Source organism: Hyaena hyaena, unplaced genomic scaffold (genome assembly GCF_003009895.1).
Source record: "Hyaena hyaena isolate Hyena2069 unplaced genomic scaffold, ASM300989v1 scaffold_280, whole genome shotgun sequence".
Classification (NCBI taxonomy): Eukaryota; Metazoa; Chordata; class Mammalia; order Carnivora; family Hyaenidae; genus Hyaena; species Hyaena hyaena.
In genome coordinates this window covers 865,987-885,078 of record NW_024080912.1, presented here as the reverse complement: position 1 = coordinate 885,078, position 19,092 = coordinate 865,987, and the positions used below count along the sequence as shown (strand labels likewise).

Below are 19,092 nucleotides of genomic sequence, written 5' to 3'. Positions count from 1 at the left end.
CCCCGAAGGCGGCCGCAGCCTGTATCTGCCACCCACCGAGGCCCTTTTCTCTTTAGGGTCTGGGGAGCAGCGGGGTTCCGTGGGTTCCATTCGGATCTGATCAAGCTGGGCTGTGGGGGACAAGCTCCCCTCTGAAGAGTAGCCGGGGCCCCAATGTGGTGCGAGGGCAAGCGGGGCCCAGCCAGGGTGGACGTGGATGGTGATGGGGGGAAAGTCTGTCTTTACTCTGCAGTCAGTGCCTTGGAGAAGGAGAGGGCCGGGCCGTGCGGCCCCGTCTTGGGCAGACCCCCGCCTTCTGCGCGCCCACTGCCCACAACCCCGGCCAGTCGGCTTCTGCAGGGCAGGGGCTGGGTACCTCCCTGACGGGCGAGTCCTGCGCCTCCTCGCGGCTGCGGCAACATGTCCACAAACTGGGTGGCTTAAAACAACACAGATTTATTCTTTCAGTTCTGGCGGTCACAATTCTAAAACTCAGACTCACTGGGCTGAAGTCCAAGGGTCAGTAGGGCTGGTCCCCTCAGGGAGAGCTGAGGGGAGAATCTCATGTCCTTGCCTTTTCTAGCTTCTGTGGGCGCCTGCGTTCCTCCTCTGACCCCTTCCGGCTGGGTCCCCTCCCTCCTCTCCTCCCTCCTGCTTTCCTCGCCGAGGGGTCCCTGTGATTGCATCAAGCCCTCCTAGGTAACCCAGGAGAGTCGCCTTGTCCAAAGATCATGCATTTAATTACATCTGCAAAGTCCCTCTTGCCCCATAAAGTCACGTTCACAGGTCCCTGGGATGAGAACGCGGCCAGCTCCCCAGGGGCCTCTTTGCGGCCCACACAACCAGGCCGCAGATCGAACCGCTAGGCCCTCCTGGTATTTCAAGGATTGGGAGAAGAAGGCGGGGGGCTTCTGTGCCTTGGGGTCCTTCCAAACCTCGTATTTCTAGGCTCTAGGCTTCACCCACCCTCCCTGCCATCCGGAGAAACTCACGGCAACGTCTCCTTGAGTCAGGTGACAAGTCAGTCTAAATCTAAGTGCTGGTGAGAGATGCAGGGCCAGCCAAGAAGCCCCCGAGGGTGCCACACCGTGCTGGCTGGCTGCCACATGCCGGCGGCCGGAAGGGACACAGAGGCGGCTCTGGGGCCTGCCGAGGGGGCCGGGGGAGGGGGCCCACGAGACGCGTGAGGCCTGCTAGGACAGTGCGTGGCGGCCAGAGCTGTGTGGCTGCGGTGCTGCGGGAGCGGAGGAGGAAGTGGGGAGCTGCGGTCCCGGCCCGCAGAGATGACGGAGACCACCGTGGCCGCGAGTGGCGCTGATGTCACTGAGCCCCTGTGAGAGCGCATCTCCGCCCCACGGCATCTGGGGGCAAGGGCCTCACCAGACAGCGGGCAGCTCCAAGGTCCCAGGTTTGGGCTTTTCCTCTGTAATGAGCGAGCAGCGGGGGCAGGGGTGGGGCAGCGGCGGCCGAGCAGGAAGGCAGGGGGCCTCTCTCGCTACCTCTTCTCCAGGTTCTGCATCTGCAGGCTGAGGGATGTGAAGCTGGCCAGGAGGTCGGTCACCTCATCCACCTGCGGGACAAAACCACGGCTCTGTCACAGGAGCCACGACAGGCCCAGCCGTCCTGGCCCCCTGATCTCCACCCCCCTGATCTCCGCCCCGATGCAGCGGCCTGGGGAGGGCAGCCTTTGGCTCCCGGGGCACGTGGTGGCCTCACTGATACCGAGCAGCTGTCCAACCGATAGTCCTTGACTCCAGGTGGCCTCAGACTGTCCCAGAGAGAACGGCCACAAGTAGCGTCAAAGGAAGCAGACAGAGGCTTTGAGGTCCCCAGCGGGCTACAGCCCCGCAGCCGTGGCCTCTTTCTACACGAGTGTCTGGCTGCATCACAGCAGGCCGGGCCTGGCCCGAGGCGCCTGCCAGGCTCCGGGTCCGGCCCTGTCGCCGCGGCTCACCTGCTCTTTGGTGCTGGTCATCTGGAGGCGGGTGCAGAGGTCGTCCAGCCGCTCCCGCTGCTCGTGCCGCCCCAGGCGCTCCAGGTACTCCCTCAGCATCTGGATGATCTGGAACGAGGGGCTGGGCTGAGGCACTGGGGGTCTAGCCAGGAGGCACTGACACAGCCACCGCCGCTGCCGCCACCACCGCTGCGAGGCCCCGGTAGAGCAGCGGCCGAACGGGGTCGGTTTGGAGCAACCCAGGCGCCCGAGTGCTAGAGGCTGGCGTGTCCGCGGTCACGGCGGCCCCTGCCCCGCGCTCGTTTGTGCTGTTGGCTCAGCATGAAGGGCACTCACCTGCTTCACCTCCAGCCGCACGGCCTCCAGGCACTGGGAGTGGCCCTCCTGCAGGATGTTCAGCTTGGACTTGGCCAGGTGCAGGGGCGTGCGGCCAGCTCGGTCCAGGGCATCCACGCGGGCCCCTGCGGAAGCAGGCGGAGGTGAGCACACTGCGGGTGAGGGCGGGAGAGGAGGGGAAGGGGCGGGGGGCACATACCTCCTCGCAGCAGCGTGGTGATGACAGGGACGTGGTTGGTGCAGGCCGCTGAGGAAGAACAGGGACCTGAGAGTCCAGGACACCAGGGCTTGGCCCCGGGCGCCGGGACTGGGACTCCGGGGAGGTGCCTGCACCAAGGCACCAATGGGGTGGGTCCAACTCCCTCCCTGTACGGCTGGGGAGACAGAGGCTTGGGGACAGGACCTGCCTTACCACGAGCCACAGTGCGGGTCGGCCACAGGGCAGGGACAGGCTGCGGGTCTCACCTTCCCTGGCAGAGCTCTGCTGAGCCATGGAGGTTGCTAAAGCAGCCGTGCTTGGGGCCCAGCCAACTGGTGACCCAAGGGGAGGTCCATGGGATGCAGAGTGCGGGGCGCTGTGCGGCCCCGGGGGCTCAAGCTCTCCCCAGGGGACAGGAGGTCCTGCTGGGAACTTAGGCCCCCCCGGCTCTCCAGCAAAGGAGGGACAGGTGTCCTGGGGGCTTACCCAGGTGCAGCGGCGTGTTCCCCAGCCCATCCCGCTGGTTGGGATCAGCTCCGTGGTCCAGGAGCAGCTGCACTGGAAACAGGAGAACCCACGAGGTGTTGTGGGACTTCTACGGACTGGACTCTACCCCCCACCCCTACCCAGCTGAAGAGGCTTCCTCAAACTGAGGAGCACTGAAAGCAAACACGGTTCCTAGGTTGTTTCAGTCATTCATCCATGCATTCACTTATTCACTCACGGGGTCCATGTGCAGGATTCTGAGGGCCAGGAGCTAAGGATTCTGGGAGAGCCTCCTGGCCTAGGCAGGTTTGAAAAGACAGATTTTTAAAAAATGTTTTTTTCTTTATTTATTTATTGACAGAGAGACAGAGCATGAGTGGGGGAGGGACAGAGAGAGACACAGAATCTGATGCAGGCTGCAGGCTCTGAGCCATCAGCACAGAGCCCTATGCCGGGCTTAAACCCATGAACCATGAGATCATGATCTGAGATAAAGTGAGGCGCTTAACTGACTGAGCCACCCAGGTACCCAAAAAGACTGAGATTTTAAGGGTTAAAGAATGTTCTTCTGGGGCTCCTGGGTGGCTCAGCCGGTTAAGCGTCCAACTCTTGATTTCAGCGCAGGTCATGATCTCACGGTTCGTGGTTTGTGAGATCAAGCCCTGCATCGGGCTCTGCGCTGATAGTGTGGAGCCTGCTTGAGATTCTCTCTCTGCCCTTCCCCTGCTTGCTCACTCTCTTTCTCTCTCAAAAATAAATACCCATTTTAGGGGCGCTTGGGTGGCTCAGTCAGTTGAGTGTCCGGCCTCAGCTCAGGTCATGATCTCACAGTTTGTGGGTTCGGGCCCCGAATCGGGCTCTGTGCTGACAGCTCAGAGCCTGGAACCTGCTTCAGATTTATGTTTCCCTCTCTCTCTGCCCCTCCCCTGCTCATGCTCTCTCTTGCTCTTGCTCTCAAAAATAAATAAACATTAAAAAATAAATAACCATTAAAAAAAAAACAAAAGAAAATTCTTCCAACAGCAGTGGCTACTAGTAAAGGCTCTCAAGGGTATTTTCTGGTCTTTCCACAGCCAAGTGCCATCGTGAGAATTAGGCCCATAGAAGATGCTGACCATCACCCTCCCTGAGTCTCTGTGCCATCTCAGAGGTAGGCCGTGGTACAGAGGGCTTATCAGTTACCCAGATGGATAGGCAGGCAGACTAACTCATGCGACAAGGTCAGGTTCAGCAACACACCACATGTAGAAACTAATACAAGAGGTACCGTAGACCTAAATGTACAAGCTGAAAGTCAGGTTTGTAGAAGGAAATAAGAGAATATCTCTATGACCTTGGGATAGGCCACAGAAATCCTTAAATAGGTCAAAGAAATGCTAACCATAAAAAAGAAAAGATTGATCAACTGGATTTATTAAAGTTAAGAACTTGGGTTCTTTGGGGCACCTGGGTGGCTCAGTTAGTTAAGCGTCCCACTTTGGCTCAGGTCATGATCTTACGGTTGGTGGGTTCGAGCCCTGCATCGGGCTCTGTGCTGACAGCTCAGAGCCTGGAGCCCCGCATCGGCCTCTCTGTTGTCAGCACAGAGCCCCCTTCAGATCCTCTCTCCTCTTTTCTACTCCTCGCCTCCATACTCTCTTTCAAAAATAAATAAACCTTAAAAAAATTTTGTACAAATCAATAAGAAACCACCAGGCAGCTTGTTTTACAAAAGAGGGGGCGCCTGGGTGGCTCATTTGGTTAAGCGTCCAACTTCGGCTCTGCTCATGACCTTGCGGCTCATGGGTTTGGGCCCATGAGCGTTGGGCTCTGTGCTGACAGCTTGGAGCCTGGAGCCTGCTTTGGATTCTGTGTCTCCCCCTCTCTCTCGGTCCCTCCTCTGCTCGCGCTCTGTCTCTCCCTCTCTCAAAAATAAATAAACATTAAAAAATTAAAAAAGTAAAACCACACAGGAAAACTAATCTATGGCACAGAAGGTCTACATGGGGCTAAGGACCCAAAAGGGCATCAGGTAGGCTGCTAGGGTGCTGAAAATATTCATTTCTTTTTTTTTTAAGTAGGCTCTATACCCAATGTGGGGCTTGAAGGATCGTGACCGTGATCACGTGATCAAGAGTCACTCGAGCTATGGCCTGAGCCAGCCAGGCATCCCTGAAGATATTCTTTATCTTGATCTGGGTGGTGGTAACCTCTAGGGAGATGCTGCTTGTCCAGCTCCCTTCCCTCCTCCCCTCCTCCCTCCCCTGGGGACTCACCGATCTGGTCATTGCCATTGCAGGAGGCAAAGTGTAGAGCTGTGCGGCCCTTGTCATCAGCTGCACAGGGATCCGCGCCATCTTCCAGCAGCTGCTGCACTGACACCGCCAAGATGGAGGGAGGCAGGGCGACAGAGAGTAGTGTTAGTTAGGCTGCCGCCCTTGGGAGGGGAGAGTTTTGCTCAGGGACCTTGCAGGCACGGTACCAAGAAGCCACGGGACAGCGAGCTCCCCCAGGATGCCAGCCTTGCAGGGAGTGTCATGACAAGGGACTTTTGCTCCTGAGGACACAACTGAGAACCCCGGATTCTGGCTGCTCAGACTGTGTGTCAAAGGTTAGGACATCATAGAAGGATCATGGCCCTCGGCGTCAGGAGTTCCAGAATCCCAGAAATCCTTAGCACAGACTTTGGCCCCACATCCATTTGGATACACACCCTTTCCAGCTGGACGCGGCGGCCCAGGCTGTTGGGCGGTGCTTCCTTGGCTCCTGAGAGGTGGCCCTTTACAGTGAGCGGCCAGGGCACCGGTTTGGAGCCACAAAGACCTAAGTCCCAGGCTAAGCTGAGTAACGAAGAAAGGAGAACATTGCCGACAGCAAGGGGCAGTGGGGAGAGCTGGGCTCGGAGTCGGAAGGCCTGAATCTGGGTCCCAATTCACCAGCAAATGGAAATCATCTCCCCCCTGCCCGTGTCCACAGCTGCTGTAATGACTGTAATGGATGTGACATTTCTTCTTTGCGAAGGATGGAGCCATTATAAAATGGGAGGCATTATGTGACGTGTGTGTCCAACAGAAATGTAAAAACTGCCACCAAACATCATCATTATAGAGCATCTGACGCTTTAGTCTCCGCCAGCGGACCTCTCGAGGACTCCCGACGAAGCCCGGAATCTCCTCCCCCCTCTTTTTTTTTTTTTTTTTTTAATGTTTTATTTATTTCTAGGAGAGAGAGAGGGAGACAGCGTGAGCAGGGGAGGGTCAGAGAGAGAGGGAGTCACAGACTGAAACAGGCTCCAGGCTCTGAGCTGGCAGTCAGCGCAGAGCCCGACGCGGGGCCCGAACCCACAAACCGCGAGATCATGACCTAAGCGAAAGTCGGACGCTCAACCGACTAAGCCACCCAGGCGCCCCATCCTCCCCCCTCTTTCACGTCAAGGTCAGGTTAGCCGCTCCATGAGCCGCGCCCTCAGTGCTCCGGTCACCTCTACTGTAGCAGGACTATGCTGTGATTTTGGATGTGTCCCTGTACACCGAGCACTAGCCTGGCGCCAGAGACCTGACTGCTGAGCCCGGTGACCCCCCAGCCAGGCATCGTGCCCATCACACCAACCAGAAGGAGAGCCCCATTCGGTGATCTGCCCCAGGTGTATTCACCCAGCTACCAGGAGGCAGGGCTGTGACACAAACCCAGACTTCTCGGGTCTCTCCGCTCCAGAACTTAGGCGTCTCTAACTAAATACATCACTTCGGTTTTGGGGGGGGCCGTTTTCTTTTGGAGACGGGATCACTTTGTATTCTTTTTCTCGGGTCATATTGTAGGTTTTTTGATTTCGTTTATTTTCCTTAATACCTAGGATCAAGACAGGACTTGTTCAGCTCCGTGAAGGTTGTTGACTGACTGAATGAAGGCGGCAGGAAAAGGTTTAGGGGAGTAAAGAGAAATAAGAGCTTCGGGCCATCTCAGTACCTTCACCAAAAGATAGACAGTATCAAAGAGAAAAGACAAAGCTAAAATAAGACAAAGCTGAAAGAGTACATTCTCTTTTGCGATTTGTGCAGGTGTGGTCTTTTTGGTTGGTTGGGTTGGTTGGTTACTTTCTTTTGAGAGAGAGAGGGAGAGAAAGAGCATCCAAGTGGGAGAGAAAGAATCTCAAGCAGGCTCCATGCTCAGTGGGAAGCCCCATGCAGGGCTTGATTCCATGACCGTGGGATCATGACCTGGACTGAAATCAAGAGTCGGATGCTTAACTAACTGACTGAGCCATGCAGGTGGCCCATGCAAGTATGATCTTTTTGGAAAGCACTACACTGGTATCTATCAGAAGCCATCAAAATATGCCTGTCTTTTGACGCGATAACCCCATACCTGGGGAATTATCTTAAAAATAAAAAACCATTGTGCAAATATATAACTAACTAAATAACTTTTGCTTTGTCCCTCTGAAGGCATGATAGGCGTCCCTTAAAAGTTGCTGTGGGGCACCTGGGTGGCTCAGTCACTTAAGTGTCTGACTTCAGCTCAGGTCATGACCTTGTGGTTCATGGGTTCAAGCCCCACATCACGCTTTGCGCTGATGGCATGGAGCCTGCCTCGGATTCTCTGTCTCCCTCTCTCTCTGCCCGTCCCCCACTCATGCTACCTCTCAAAAATAAGTAAATAAACACAAGAATAAAAAGCTTTTAATGTTTATTTATTTTTGAGAGAGACAGAGCGTGAGCAGGGCAAGGGCAGAGAGAGGGGGAGACACAGAATCCGAAGCAGGTTCCAGGCTCTGAGCTGTCAGCACAGAGCCCCATGTGGGGCTTGAACTCATGAACTGTGAGATAATGACCTGAGCTGAAGTCGGATGCCCAACCGACTAAGCCACCCAGGCGCCCCTGAAAAAAAAAAAGCTTTTAAAAAAATTGTGGTTATGGTTGGAAAATGGAATGCTAAGGTGATTTTTGCTTTTTACCTTGTAAGCTTAGGGAAAAAACACATACAGCCATGTACTCATTCATTCTATAAATGGAGAAAATGCTGTTTCCATTTTGAGAAAACAAGTGGTTACAAAGACCGTGAAAAATTACCCAGGCTACAAAATTGTGTATACAGCACAGTTTGCAAGCCTATAAAGAAAATTTCTCTGTATAGGAGAAAGGATGGGAAGGATGGTCCCCAAAATATTAAGAGATTCTTTCTTTTTGCTGCTTATGGACGTTTTTCCTGTGTATTTCTCTTAACTCCCAAACATTTTAAATGTGTACATAATTTTCATACATATGAAAATATTTTATGATTTAACAATAGCAGGACATCAAGGGGCGCCTGGGTGGCTCAGTCAGTTAAGCGTCCGACTTTGGCTCAGGTCATGATCTCAGGGTTCCTGGGTTCAAGCCCCACATGGGGCTCTGTGCTGACAGCTCAGAGCCTGGAGCCTGCTTCGGATTCTGTGTCTCCCCTTCTCTCTGCTCCTCCCTAGCTCCTGCTCTGTCTCTCTCTCTCAAAAATAAACAAACATTCAAAAAAAATTTTTTTTAAATAGTAGGACATCAATTTTATGCCCGCTGTAATTGCTAAGGTACAGCCAAAACCCAATAAGTGTGCAGAGAAGGGAAAGGAAATGCTGACCATAAAGAGAAAAGCCCTACAGCCTGTGTCACCGTCCGTCTTGCAAGAGCCTGGTAAACCTAAGAGCCATTTAGATTTGCAGTCACATGCTCTACCAAGAACCATTTAGATTTGAAGATGAGTGTGTGAGAGTCAGACTGGAAAATTCCAGCACTTCTCTCAAAATAATGAAACCACCAACCATGTGAGTACCTGATTCAAGATGAACTAGGCTTTCTGGGAAAGGGACGTGTAATTCAAATGCTCTCTCGCCCCACACTTGGAGATAGTAAAAAGAGAACACTTATCATTTTTTCCTTAGAAAGCTAGCTAGGTTGCTGCTAAATATTCCAAAATATTAAAGCTCAGGCAAAAGGGACTAGAGTGAAGAGAGCTGAAAGGCTCTCCGGTTTCCAGGCCTGCTCACGAGGCTACGCCAGGGGTAATGGAACCATTTCAAGGCCCGGGGTTTAATGCCCAGCCCCCTGAGGTAAACGACTTCCTCTCAGCGCTGGCTGTACCTGGGCTCTCGGAGCCCACGGCCCCCGCCTATGCTCACATGGTTATCTGTTGACCACAGCATACCACCAAAATGGAAAGAGATCTACTCGAGGTAGGCAGCATCACTTGCCTGGGGGGATCAAGATGTTTGAGCCCTAATCCTCAGAGTTTATTGGATATGTTACTTTACGCAGCAAAGAAAGATTTTGCGCATGTGAATAATGAGGGACCTTGAACTAGGAATATCGTCGAGAATTATTCAGACCCAAACTAATCAAAGGAGTCCTTAAAATCGGAGAACCCCAACCAGGGAGTCAGCAGCCTGAGGGTTCAGGCTACTGTCGATGACCTTGAAGGTGGCGGGAGAAGACTACAGGCCAACGAATGTGGGTGGCCTCTATCAGTTGAAAAAGGCAACGAGACCATTTTCTCTAGAGTCTCCAGGAAGAAATGCAGCCCTGCTGATACCCTGCGATTCTTGGTGTTGTATTTCTGACCTGCACAACTGAAGGCTAAGAAATTGGGGGTGGGGGGAAGGTGCCTGGGTGGCTCAGTCGACTTCCGCTTCCGCTCAGGTCCGGGTCTCGCGGTTTCTGAGTTTGACCGCCCCCTGTCGGGCTCTGCGCTGGCAGTGCAGAGCCCACTTGGGATCCTCTCCCCCACGCCCCTCCCCTCCCCAGATAAAAGAACTAAACTCAAAGAAAAAAAATAAAAGACAGACATTTGCGTTGTTTGAAGCCACTCTTGTTTGTGATAAATCTGTTGCAGCAGCCATAGACCACTAATGTACGGATAAAAATTGAATGTTTTCCCTAGAACTTGTCCTTGTACCTCTGATGCTGTCACTGCCCCGCCAGCCAATGAACACTGGAGAGCACCAACCAAACACCAGAGTGGTGTCCGGCTCGGAGCCCCTTCCCTTCTCTTCACGTGTCCTTTGAGAACCACCGACCCAACTACCCCAGAGCCTCACTGAGCAGCTGAAGGTGGTGCCTCTGTTCAGATGGGGACTCTCCCGGGAGTTAAAGCCGACTTGTTTGTTCCCATTAGCCAGAAGTTCTAGAAAGCTCCTACCCCATTTGCCGGGTGCCAGGGATACGAAAGCATGGTCCCAACATCAGGGAGCCCATAGGGCGATGAACGTTATGACATCGGGGCGTTCAGGGTGACAGGGATGCATGGGCAGAGTAAGCATGTAAGCCAGACTCTAACTTTTGCAAGTTAATTACAGTCATACAATATATACAAGGAGCCTGGTCCAAGGGGTGAGCTGGCATACTGAATTCAAGCACTGTCTTCCCAGCAACCGGCTGCCTCGATTTTTCTTTCTCTAGCCCAGAGAGCCAGCCCTGCTTTGCACACTCACCTGTTTCCACGTCGTTGGCATTGGCCGAGTCCCTCAGCCTCTTGAGGGCTGCGAAGAGAGTAGGAGAGTTCCAGTTAAAAGTAAAGCAAAGCAAAACAAAACAGTCATGAAGAAGCAGAAAGTGGATGGCTTCCTAGCTAAGCCACCGTTCACCCCCGATAGCATCTGAAGGGACACAAGGGCACCAGGATACAAGAGACACTACCCTGGGGACAAGGTAAAAACTTGAAATGTGGCACCACCAGTGTAAAAGACACATTCTGTCGTAAATCCTTCAAGGCCTTAGGAGTCAGCTCTTGGCTCTGCCACTTAAGGGAGCTGGGTGACCTTGAGCAAGTTAATTAACCCTCCTGGGCCTCAGATTTATCACCAAGGGGGGTGAGGTGGGGGGGTGGGGGTGGAATTGAGCTCTGTCTTCACAGCCCTGAATTGTTGCACATACAAAAATGAAATGTTTACACAGAAGCTCCTTGTGAGTAGGCCACATAGATAATCTTATATTCTCCCAAACAGGCCATTCCCAAATAACTTACTTACGTTTGGTAATTCCTAAGCAGAACTGTTTTTCTCCTACAATGATACTACCCGATGCCTTTGTCTTCAGAGAAATGGTCAAAATTGCGACCCAGATACATGTAATGCTTCCTTATTTTTATAGAACACTTTGTGGTTTGGGTGGTACTTTTGAATTCTCATTTAATCTTTTAGCACGACTGAGATATAGGTGGAATCACAGAGAGTCCTAAAAGGACAAAGTTCCCATTCTTAAATCTTCAGGGCCTTGGCTTCCACGTCATCCACAAAATTTAAAAAAATACAATGGACATACTCGGGTAGGAATTTGAGTCTGGCTGACATGGGGTTCTAATTCCAGCACAGCCACTTTCTAGGTATGTGACTTGGAGCAAGGCAATCTCTCTGAGCCTCAGTTTCCTCTTCCATATAATGGGAACGGTATCTGAATCTCATGGAGTCATTGTGAGGATCAGAAATGATCACATACCGCCCCGCAGGGTTTGGTAGACAACAAAAGCAGAGTGATCACTACATGGTCATCTCAACTCACCAAGCATCCCCATAAAGCAAGTACTGTGCTCATTTTACAGATGCGAAAACTAAGGCTGTTAAAGTTCTATCGTTTGCAGAAGGCTTCACCGAGGTAGAGGAATCCAGACCCGGTCTGTGCATTTAAATAAGTGGGTAAAACTTGGCTACAGGCCCTCTGATAATAAAAGTAGTCTCCGCTACTCCGTTTTATTACCTACTAATAAACGCCTGGAGTCATGAAAAGTTTCCATTCAGGAATTACCAAGTGCTTAAAGACTGTTTCACGTTCACGGTCCTTGGCAGCTCTAACATCCCGATTCCTACTAAAAGGAGACGCGATTCGGGGGTCGCTGGGGGGGGGTGGGGGGCTGAGCTCAGCCGTCTGAGGACCCCGTCCGGAGGGATCCGGGGAGGGCAGGCCCCCCGGGGTGTCGGCGGAGGACCGGCCCCGCCTCCGGCCGCGCTCCTCACCGTGCACCTCCTTGCCCGTGGGCCCGAGTCGGCGGTGGGGCCTGGCGGCGCGTCTCAGCCGGCCGGCAGGGATCTTACAGCGCAGCTCATCGCGGGGCTCCGCATCCTGCTGCCACAGGACGTGCAGGTAGCGCAGCGGGGACTGGGCCCCGCCAGACGCCCGTCCGGGGAGGCCCGCGCCGCCGCCCAGGGCGGACCCGAAGTCCGCGAAGGAGAAGAGACCCTCGGGGCCCGTCAGCGGCTCCGGCGCCACGGCGCACTCCCCGTCCGAGCTCGAACGGCCCGAGCGCGGCTCGTCGTCCGCGCCCCCGGCGGCGGCTGCCATGGCAACGGCTCTGCGCGGGCCCGGCCGCCGGAGCCTCGTTCCCGACCGACCAACCGACCCGCTTCCTCCGCCCTTAGCCTCGCTGTCAGCGGGCGAGCAGGCGGGTCCGGCCTGCAACCACGGCAACCGAAAGGGAGGGCGGACTCTTGTCGCGAGCAGCCAATCGGGCACAGTTCCGGCTGTAGAATTGGGTTCCGGCAGCGTGATTGACGGACACAGAAACCAATCACATATCGGAACGGCCTACGCCCTCGCCGTACGTCGCTACCGGAGCCAGTAAAACAGCTAAGTTTAAGACACTTTTTCCCCCCTCCCTGCATTTCCCCCATCGGGTCATGGGAACGGTAACGGGCAGATGCTTTAACCAATCACGTTAAGATGATCTGCAGCCACTCTCTAAGGAAAATTAAGAAGCCGAACTATATGGATAAATACGGTTGCATTTCAAAGCATTGAAGGTAAAAAAGAAAAAAAAAAAAAAAGACTTCCTGGTGGGGAGTGTCTAGTGTAAGTAGTAAAATGAGAATGTGTTAACTTTTGGGCTATTATCGCAAACTGAGGAGTAGGAGCTTCTAAATGCGAAAGATCCCTTTAGTTTGGGTTCTCCTGTAACCCCGGCGTTGATCATTGATTTACAGAGAATTTTAATTTAGCGTAATTGCCCCACAGCGACACTGCAGTCCGAGAGCCAGTCGCTAGGAGCCAGGTAACTGTTCAGTTCCGGACGCACGATCAGAGTGGATGCTCGGATGAGATGCTCACAGCCCTGTGGGAGTGGACGGAGCCGGAAACACCGACTGGCTCCGCGCGCAGTGAACGAGCTTAGCAACCCCTCCCACAACCCAGTACCCCATAAACACTCCTATAAGGTGGACGAGGAGGACCATCCCTGTTTCACAAACAGGAGTTGAAGCCAGAGAGACACGGGACTTGTTTATGGATGCCCAGCTCTCTTTGGAGAAGGGCTTTGGTCCAGACAAAAGTTCTTCCTTCTCGTTGAGCCCCGTAAAAGTGCAGTCTTTCTCTGACAGCTGAAAAGCACTTTCAGAATTTGTACTGCTCTCAGAAAAGCATCGTGAGATTTCTCATGATACTGTATCGGAGAAAAATACTGTTTGTTTGATCTCCTCTACCCCCCTACCCTATAAGTACATATATGCCAAATCCACTTGTAGCTAGAAGGAAACCTAGAAAAGAAATAAACACTGAACATGTGTCATTTACGATTTATTGATATATATTATGCCATTTACTTCTCCCTTACAGGAGTCTTAGGAGGTAGATAAGGTTATACCCACTCTGCAGATCAGGAAATTGAGGGCCTGAGATGTTATAGGAATTATCCAAGGGTACTGGGTTAGAAAGTTGAAGAACTAGTATTTGAGGCCAGAAAAGCCCTCTCTATCACACAGTTTTCTGTAATGAAGAGTAGCCTGCAGAAACCTGGCTCCAGTTTAAGTGACACCTGGGTATTTATATCTCCCTCCTGCTGAATGTACCTGGGAATAACTTTACTATTCATTCCTCTTCTTTTTCCATGTAATAACTTCTAGTCTTCTTGCCTCCAGTCTCTTTGTAGAATTCAAAGTGCACATGCTGGCTAACACACAATTCTTTTCTCGTCTCTAGGATCTGCCTACCCACTGAGTTCAGGCTAAAGTGCAAACCCTTTATCCCAGCAGACAGCCGTGTCTTCCCCCTACTCATGGGTCTGACCCTCAAGCAATCTAGTCTACTAAATGTGTGTGCATTGTCACAATATTTTAATTTAAACAGTATCCCTAAACATTTAGAGGTGATTTTTACTTCTCCTTTTTGCATCAACTTTGTTGAAGTATAAATTACATAGCCCAACCTTCTGTGCGTTTCAAGAGCCACTTGTTATTTTTTTTTTAATTTTTAATGTTTTATTTATTTCTGAGAGAGAGAGAGAGACAGCGTGAGCAGGGGAGGGTCAGAGAGAGAGGGAGACACAGAATCAAAAGCAGGCTCCAGGCTCTGAACTGGCTGTCAGCACAGAGCCCGACGTGAGGCTCGAACCCACGATCTGTGAGATCGTGACCTGAGCCGAAGTCGGACGCTCAACCGACTGAGCCACCCAGGTGCCCCACTTGTTATTTTGGATTAGAATAGGATGTGGGTTGAATGTGGGCCCACTTAGCCATAGCCTCAGGGCTTTAGACTTGAACTTGAGCTGTATTTCCCCCATACTGCCTGACTTAGCGACTGGCATCACCACCACATTGTAGCTATTTGACTGACCCATAGACTTATTGAATGAATGAATGAAAGAAAGAAAGAAAGAAAGAAAGAAAGAAAGAAAGAAAGAAAGAAAGAAAGAAAGAAAGAAAGAATAAAGACAGTATAGTCCAGTGGTTAAAAGCATCAACTTTGGAGCCATAAATATGTGGGGCTATGGCTTTGAGCAAGTGACTTTACCTTTCCGAGCCTCAGTTTCCCATCTATAAATTGAAGGTAATAGTAGTATCTATAGTGTGTGGTTATCACAAGACTAATGATATGGTGTGAGTAAAGCACGGAGTTTGGCACAGAGTTAATGCTCAAAAATGGTAGGTATTGCTATTTTTATAAATAAGGGTAGGATGCAGGCTAGGGCCATACAAATCCTATGCAACAGTGGGCCCAACACACTAGGTGAACTTAACCTAAGGGTACCGCAAGCATTCATACTAGTCATTTTTATTTGGTTAATCAGCAAAGAAAACATGAAGCACTTGGTGGGAGACAAAGAAAATACCTATAAGGTTTGCCTTGTGGGAAAAGCTTCTACCTGGGAATCTAGGGACTGGGACTCTAAGTCCTGTCTGGCCCACTCCCCTCGTCATGTGGGGTTACGTATTCCCTTTCTCTGGGACTCAGTCTTCCCATAAGAAGGTATTGTTATAGGTCAGATGTTAACACTGGGTCAGGCCAGATTCAGTAGGATTTTCTTTTCATTCTTTCTCTTACCCTGTTGGCCTTCACAGTATTTTAGAGCTATTTGAACTGATTGCCAACATTTAAAAATTGAAAGTGTCACATAACTTTTGATTTCCAGGTTTTTTTAAATGGGAAGATATGGGGTGCCTGGGTGGCTCAGTCGGTTATGTGTCTGACTCTTTTTTATTTTTTTTAAATTTTTAATTATTTAATTCATTAAACAATTTTAAATTAATTTTTTAATTTACAACCAAGTTAGTTAGCATACAGTGAAACATGATTTCAAGAGTAGATTCCTGGGACAGGCCCAGGGACAACAGGGGGGAGAGCCACTTCCTCCAGCCCCGGAGTCCCAGATGTGTGTGCCCACAGGGCCCCTCAGCCTCCTGGATGGGCAGGGGCTGCGGGGACAGGGCTGGGGGATAGGCAGCCCTGAGGTCTCAAGGGCTCTGGGCAGGTGTCTGGTGAACTGCTGAGAATCTCAGCCCATCAGAACCGGAAGAGTGGCTTAGTCGGTTGAGCGTCCGACTTTCGCTTAGGTCATGATCTCGCGGTTCGTGGGTTCGAGCCCCGCGTCGGGCTCTGTGCTGACTGCCAGCTCAGAGCCTAGAGCCTGTTTCAGAGTCTGTGTCTCCCTCTCTCTCTGACCCTCCCCTGCTCACTCTCTCTCTCTCCTAGAAATAAATTTTAAAAAAAGAGTAGATTCCTTAATGCCTCTTACCCATTTAGCCCATCCCCCCTCCTCCCCCATTTGTTCTCCATATTAAAAGTCTCTAATGTTTTTGTCCCCCTCCCTGTTTTTATATTATTTTTTGCTTCCGTTCCCTTCTGCTCATCTGTTTCATATCTTAAAGTCCTCATATGAGTGAAGTCATATATTTGTCTTTCTCTGACTAATTTCGCTTAAGATGATACCCTTTAGTTCCATCCACATAGTTGCAAATGGCAAGATTTCGTTCTTTTTGATTGCTGAGTAATACTCCATTGTGTGTATATACCACGTCTTCTTTATCCATTCATCCATCTATGGACTAAGAGTCCAACTCTTGATCTCAGCTCAGATCTTGATTTCACAGTCATGAGTTCAATCCCTGCCTTGGGCTCTACACTGGGCATGAAGCCTAGTTAAAAAAGAAAAAAAAGGAAGGGGGAAGATAGGACAATACAGGACCAGACCTCCCACATGGTGACAGTTGGCTGGAGCTGCACATGTCCCCTGTAGATGGGACATGGTGTCCTGGTTTGCCACAGTCCCCACCACTTTGTTACCTCTATGTTGAGGCATAAAGGCAGTGCCGTTTATCACCATCTTTTTGCTGTTGTTTTTTGTAGGCAGAGTTAACAAGAAATTAATATATTTCTTGTTTTCATTAAACACGGAATAATGAAAACGAGCGTGGAGGGAAATGATCTAGTAACTGAAAATATGTCATATGGTGATTGCGTGCCTTTTTAATATCATGCTAGAGAATTGCTCATAAACCCACAAAAGGGCCATCTGACTCTGGGGAAATTTAACCCTAACCATTGATTAGGATCCAGTGATTTTTTTTTTTCCAACTTTTCTTCTAAAGTTAGAAGTTAGCTTGTAGGAAACTGATAAGATGCAATAATTTTTGCATACTTGATGGAGAAAATAATCCCAACGGTTACAGTTTTATTATGCTATGGGTTTGAAATATGATTGGCAATCATAATTCAGTGTTCCTTTAACTCTTCTCAAACTCTTTCCAGACCAGCTCTGTCATAAGGTTAGTTCCTTCATTAACGATTAAATAGGCTTACTCTTTATTGGTAGGAGAATCATTTTTTTAATAACCAACAATTATTTTATTAAAAAGTTCGGAGAATCATATTTTTAATTTCTTAAAGGTATTAACCTTTGGTCATCACGTAAATTCCACAATTGTTTGGGTTAGCTATTTGTTACTAATGTTACCTATAATTTAAAAATCAAGTTTATTGAGGTAGGAATTACCTACAGTAAAATACCCACATTTGAAGTATACAAGGCTGATGACTTCTGACAAGTGTGTATACTCATGTAACAACTACCCCAGTCAAGACAGAGGTGTGACAATGATATTTTTTACAATTTGGGAATTTTTCTTTTAGGCTACAGAGAGAGGGTCCTGTGTTTTCAGAAAAGTGTTTATTTATTTCTGGTGTTAAAAAAAAGAGAGACGAGGGGCGCCTGGGTGGCTTAGTCGGTTAAGCCTCCGACTTTCGCTTAGGTCATGATCTCGCGGTTCATGGGTTCGAGCCCCGCGTCGGGCTCTGTGCTGACTGCCAGCTCAGAGCCTGGAGCCTGTTTCAGAGTCTGTGACTCCCTCTCTCTCTCTCTGACCCTCCCCTGCTCACGCTGTCTCTCTCTCTCTCTCCAGAAATAAATAAAACATTTAAAAAAAAAAAAAAAAAGAAGAGAGACGACAGGCCCAGAAAGGAGTCACTAGTGTTAAGCCCCACATCAGCAAACCAAGACTTAACACCTAGACTAATTGCAGTTTCAACCCCCACTCCCCACCCCAGGAATGTAGCCTTTAACCAGTTAGCATGGAATTACCTGGTCAGCACTAGTGAGATAATCTGCCGCTCCCCTTAACAAGGAGAACTTGGGGAGCCTGGGTGGCTCAGTCGGTTAAGCGTCCGACTCAGCTCAGGTCATGATCCCACAGTCTGTAAGTTCGAGGGCGGCGTCAGGCTCTGTGCTGACAGCTCAGAGCCTGCAGCCTGTTTCGGATTCTGTGTCTCCCGCTCTCTCTGCCCCTCCCCCACTCATGCTTTGTCTCTCTCTCTCAAAAATAAAAATGAAAAAAGTTAAAAAAGAAAAAGGAGAACTTGCCTAAAGTGTGCATTTTTTAAAAAAAGTTTATTTATTTTGAGAGAGAGAGAGTACAGGGGAGGGACACAGAGAGAGGAAGAGAGAGAGAATCCCAAGCAGTCTCCATGCTGTCAGCGCAGAGCTGATGCATGCGGGGCTCAAACCCAAGAACTGTGAGATCATGAATTGAGCTGAAAACAAGAGTCCGATGCTTAATCCACTGAACCACCCAGGTGCCCCAAAAGTGTGCATTCTTTACTAATGATTTCCTTTCTACCTTTTAAAACCTTTCCTTGTCTACAGCTCAGCGAAGCTCTTTTCTACTGCTAGATGGGCTACTGCCCCATTCATGAGTTGTTGAATAAAGTCAATTTGATCTTTAAATTTACTCAGTTCAATTATTGTTGTGAATGGTGAGCAAGAACAGTTGTCTTGATGTTCACGGTGATAGAAGGGATATAACTTAACATGTCCAGAAACAGCCTGCTACTTCACTGGGGGTTTTTTTGTTTTTGTTTTTGTTTTTGTTTTTTTTTCTGTCTAGTGCACTCCTTGTACCAAAGAGCCTAGTTCTGGTTCGTAGAGACAGAGCTACTGCTTTCCCAGGACCTACATACCATTGCAGGAAATGTGGGTGGCAGGGGCTCGTGGGACGATGCTCAAGAGAAAGAAACAGTGAGTGATCTACAGATAAATGCCAGGGTTCTTGGGAAGTAGGCCTTGAAATGAATCCTGTTGAAGAGAACAAGCTGACTGTAAAATATAAGTAATGGCCTTTCTGAGTCAGAGAATTTCCTGCGTCAAATCCCTGGCAAAAGAAGATCAAGAGAATCAGGGCAGCTTTTCAGTGGCTGAGTCCTCTCAACGACTCCCCCGGGTAAAATTGTTCCGGAACCTTTGGTCTGTCCACAATTTCTTTGCCTGTGGAGTGCTGCTTTTCCATTAGTAAGGGAGCCTTGCAAAATCAAACCCCTGCGATCAGACATTTCATAGTCTGTAATGGTGTTCCCGCTGCTTTCAGGTCAAAGTTGCATCTCTTTCTTCCTTATTTATTTATTGTTTTTTTCAAAGTTGTGTTTCTAAGCCAACTTAAGGTACC

At 50.2% G+C, this 19,092-nt stretch overlaps 1 protein-coding gene across 2 annotated transcripts; it reads right to left on the bottom strand.

Annotated features, from left to right (window-relative positions):
• Positions 1-415: 415 nt before the first annotated feature.
• ANKRD54 (ankyrin repeat domain 54) lies at positions 416-12,309 on the bottom strand. 2 transcript variants are annotated; one of them, XM_039246180.1, is made up of 8 exons: positions 11,908-12,309; positions 10,390-10,437; positions 5,210-5,308; positions 2,955-3,026; positions 2,469-2,516; positions 2,270-2,394; positions 1,934-2,041; positions 416-1,549 (listed from the first exon to the last, which is right to left on the bottom strand). In XM_039246180.1, exons 1-8 carry the CDS (start codon positions 12,230-12,232, stop codon positions 1,475-1,477), a joined length of 900 nt encoding a protein of 299 aa, XP_039102111.1. In that variant the 5' UTR covers positions 12,233-12,309; the 3' UTR covers positions 416-1,474. The 2 variants fall into 2 exon arrangements, with proteins under 2 accessions (XP_039102111.1, XP_039102112.1); XM_039246181.1 differs by having other exon boundaries at positions 5,210-5,303; positions 11,908-11,997.
• Between the last annotated feature and the right edge of the window lie 6,783 nt (positions 12,310-19,092).

Excerpts from the sequence above, each read along its gene's own strand:
- ANKRD54 (XM_039246180.1), bottom strand. The coding sequence starts at position 12,232 with ATGGCAGCCGCCGCCGGGGGCGCGGACGACGAGCCGCGCTCGGGCCGT. Across the intron at positions 3,027-5,209 it reads CAATGGCAATGACCAGATCG|TGCAGCTGCTCCTGGACCAC; the intron begins GTGAGTCCCCAG and ends TCCTGTTTCCAG. Across the intron at positions 2,517-2,954 it reads GAACACGCCGCTGCACCTGG|CGGCCTGCACCAACCACGTC; the intron begins GTAAGCCCCCAG and ends GTTCTTCCTCAG.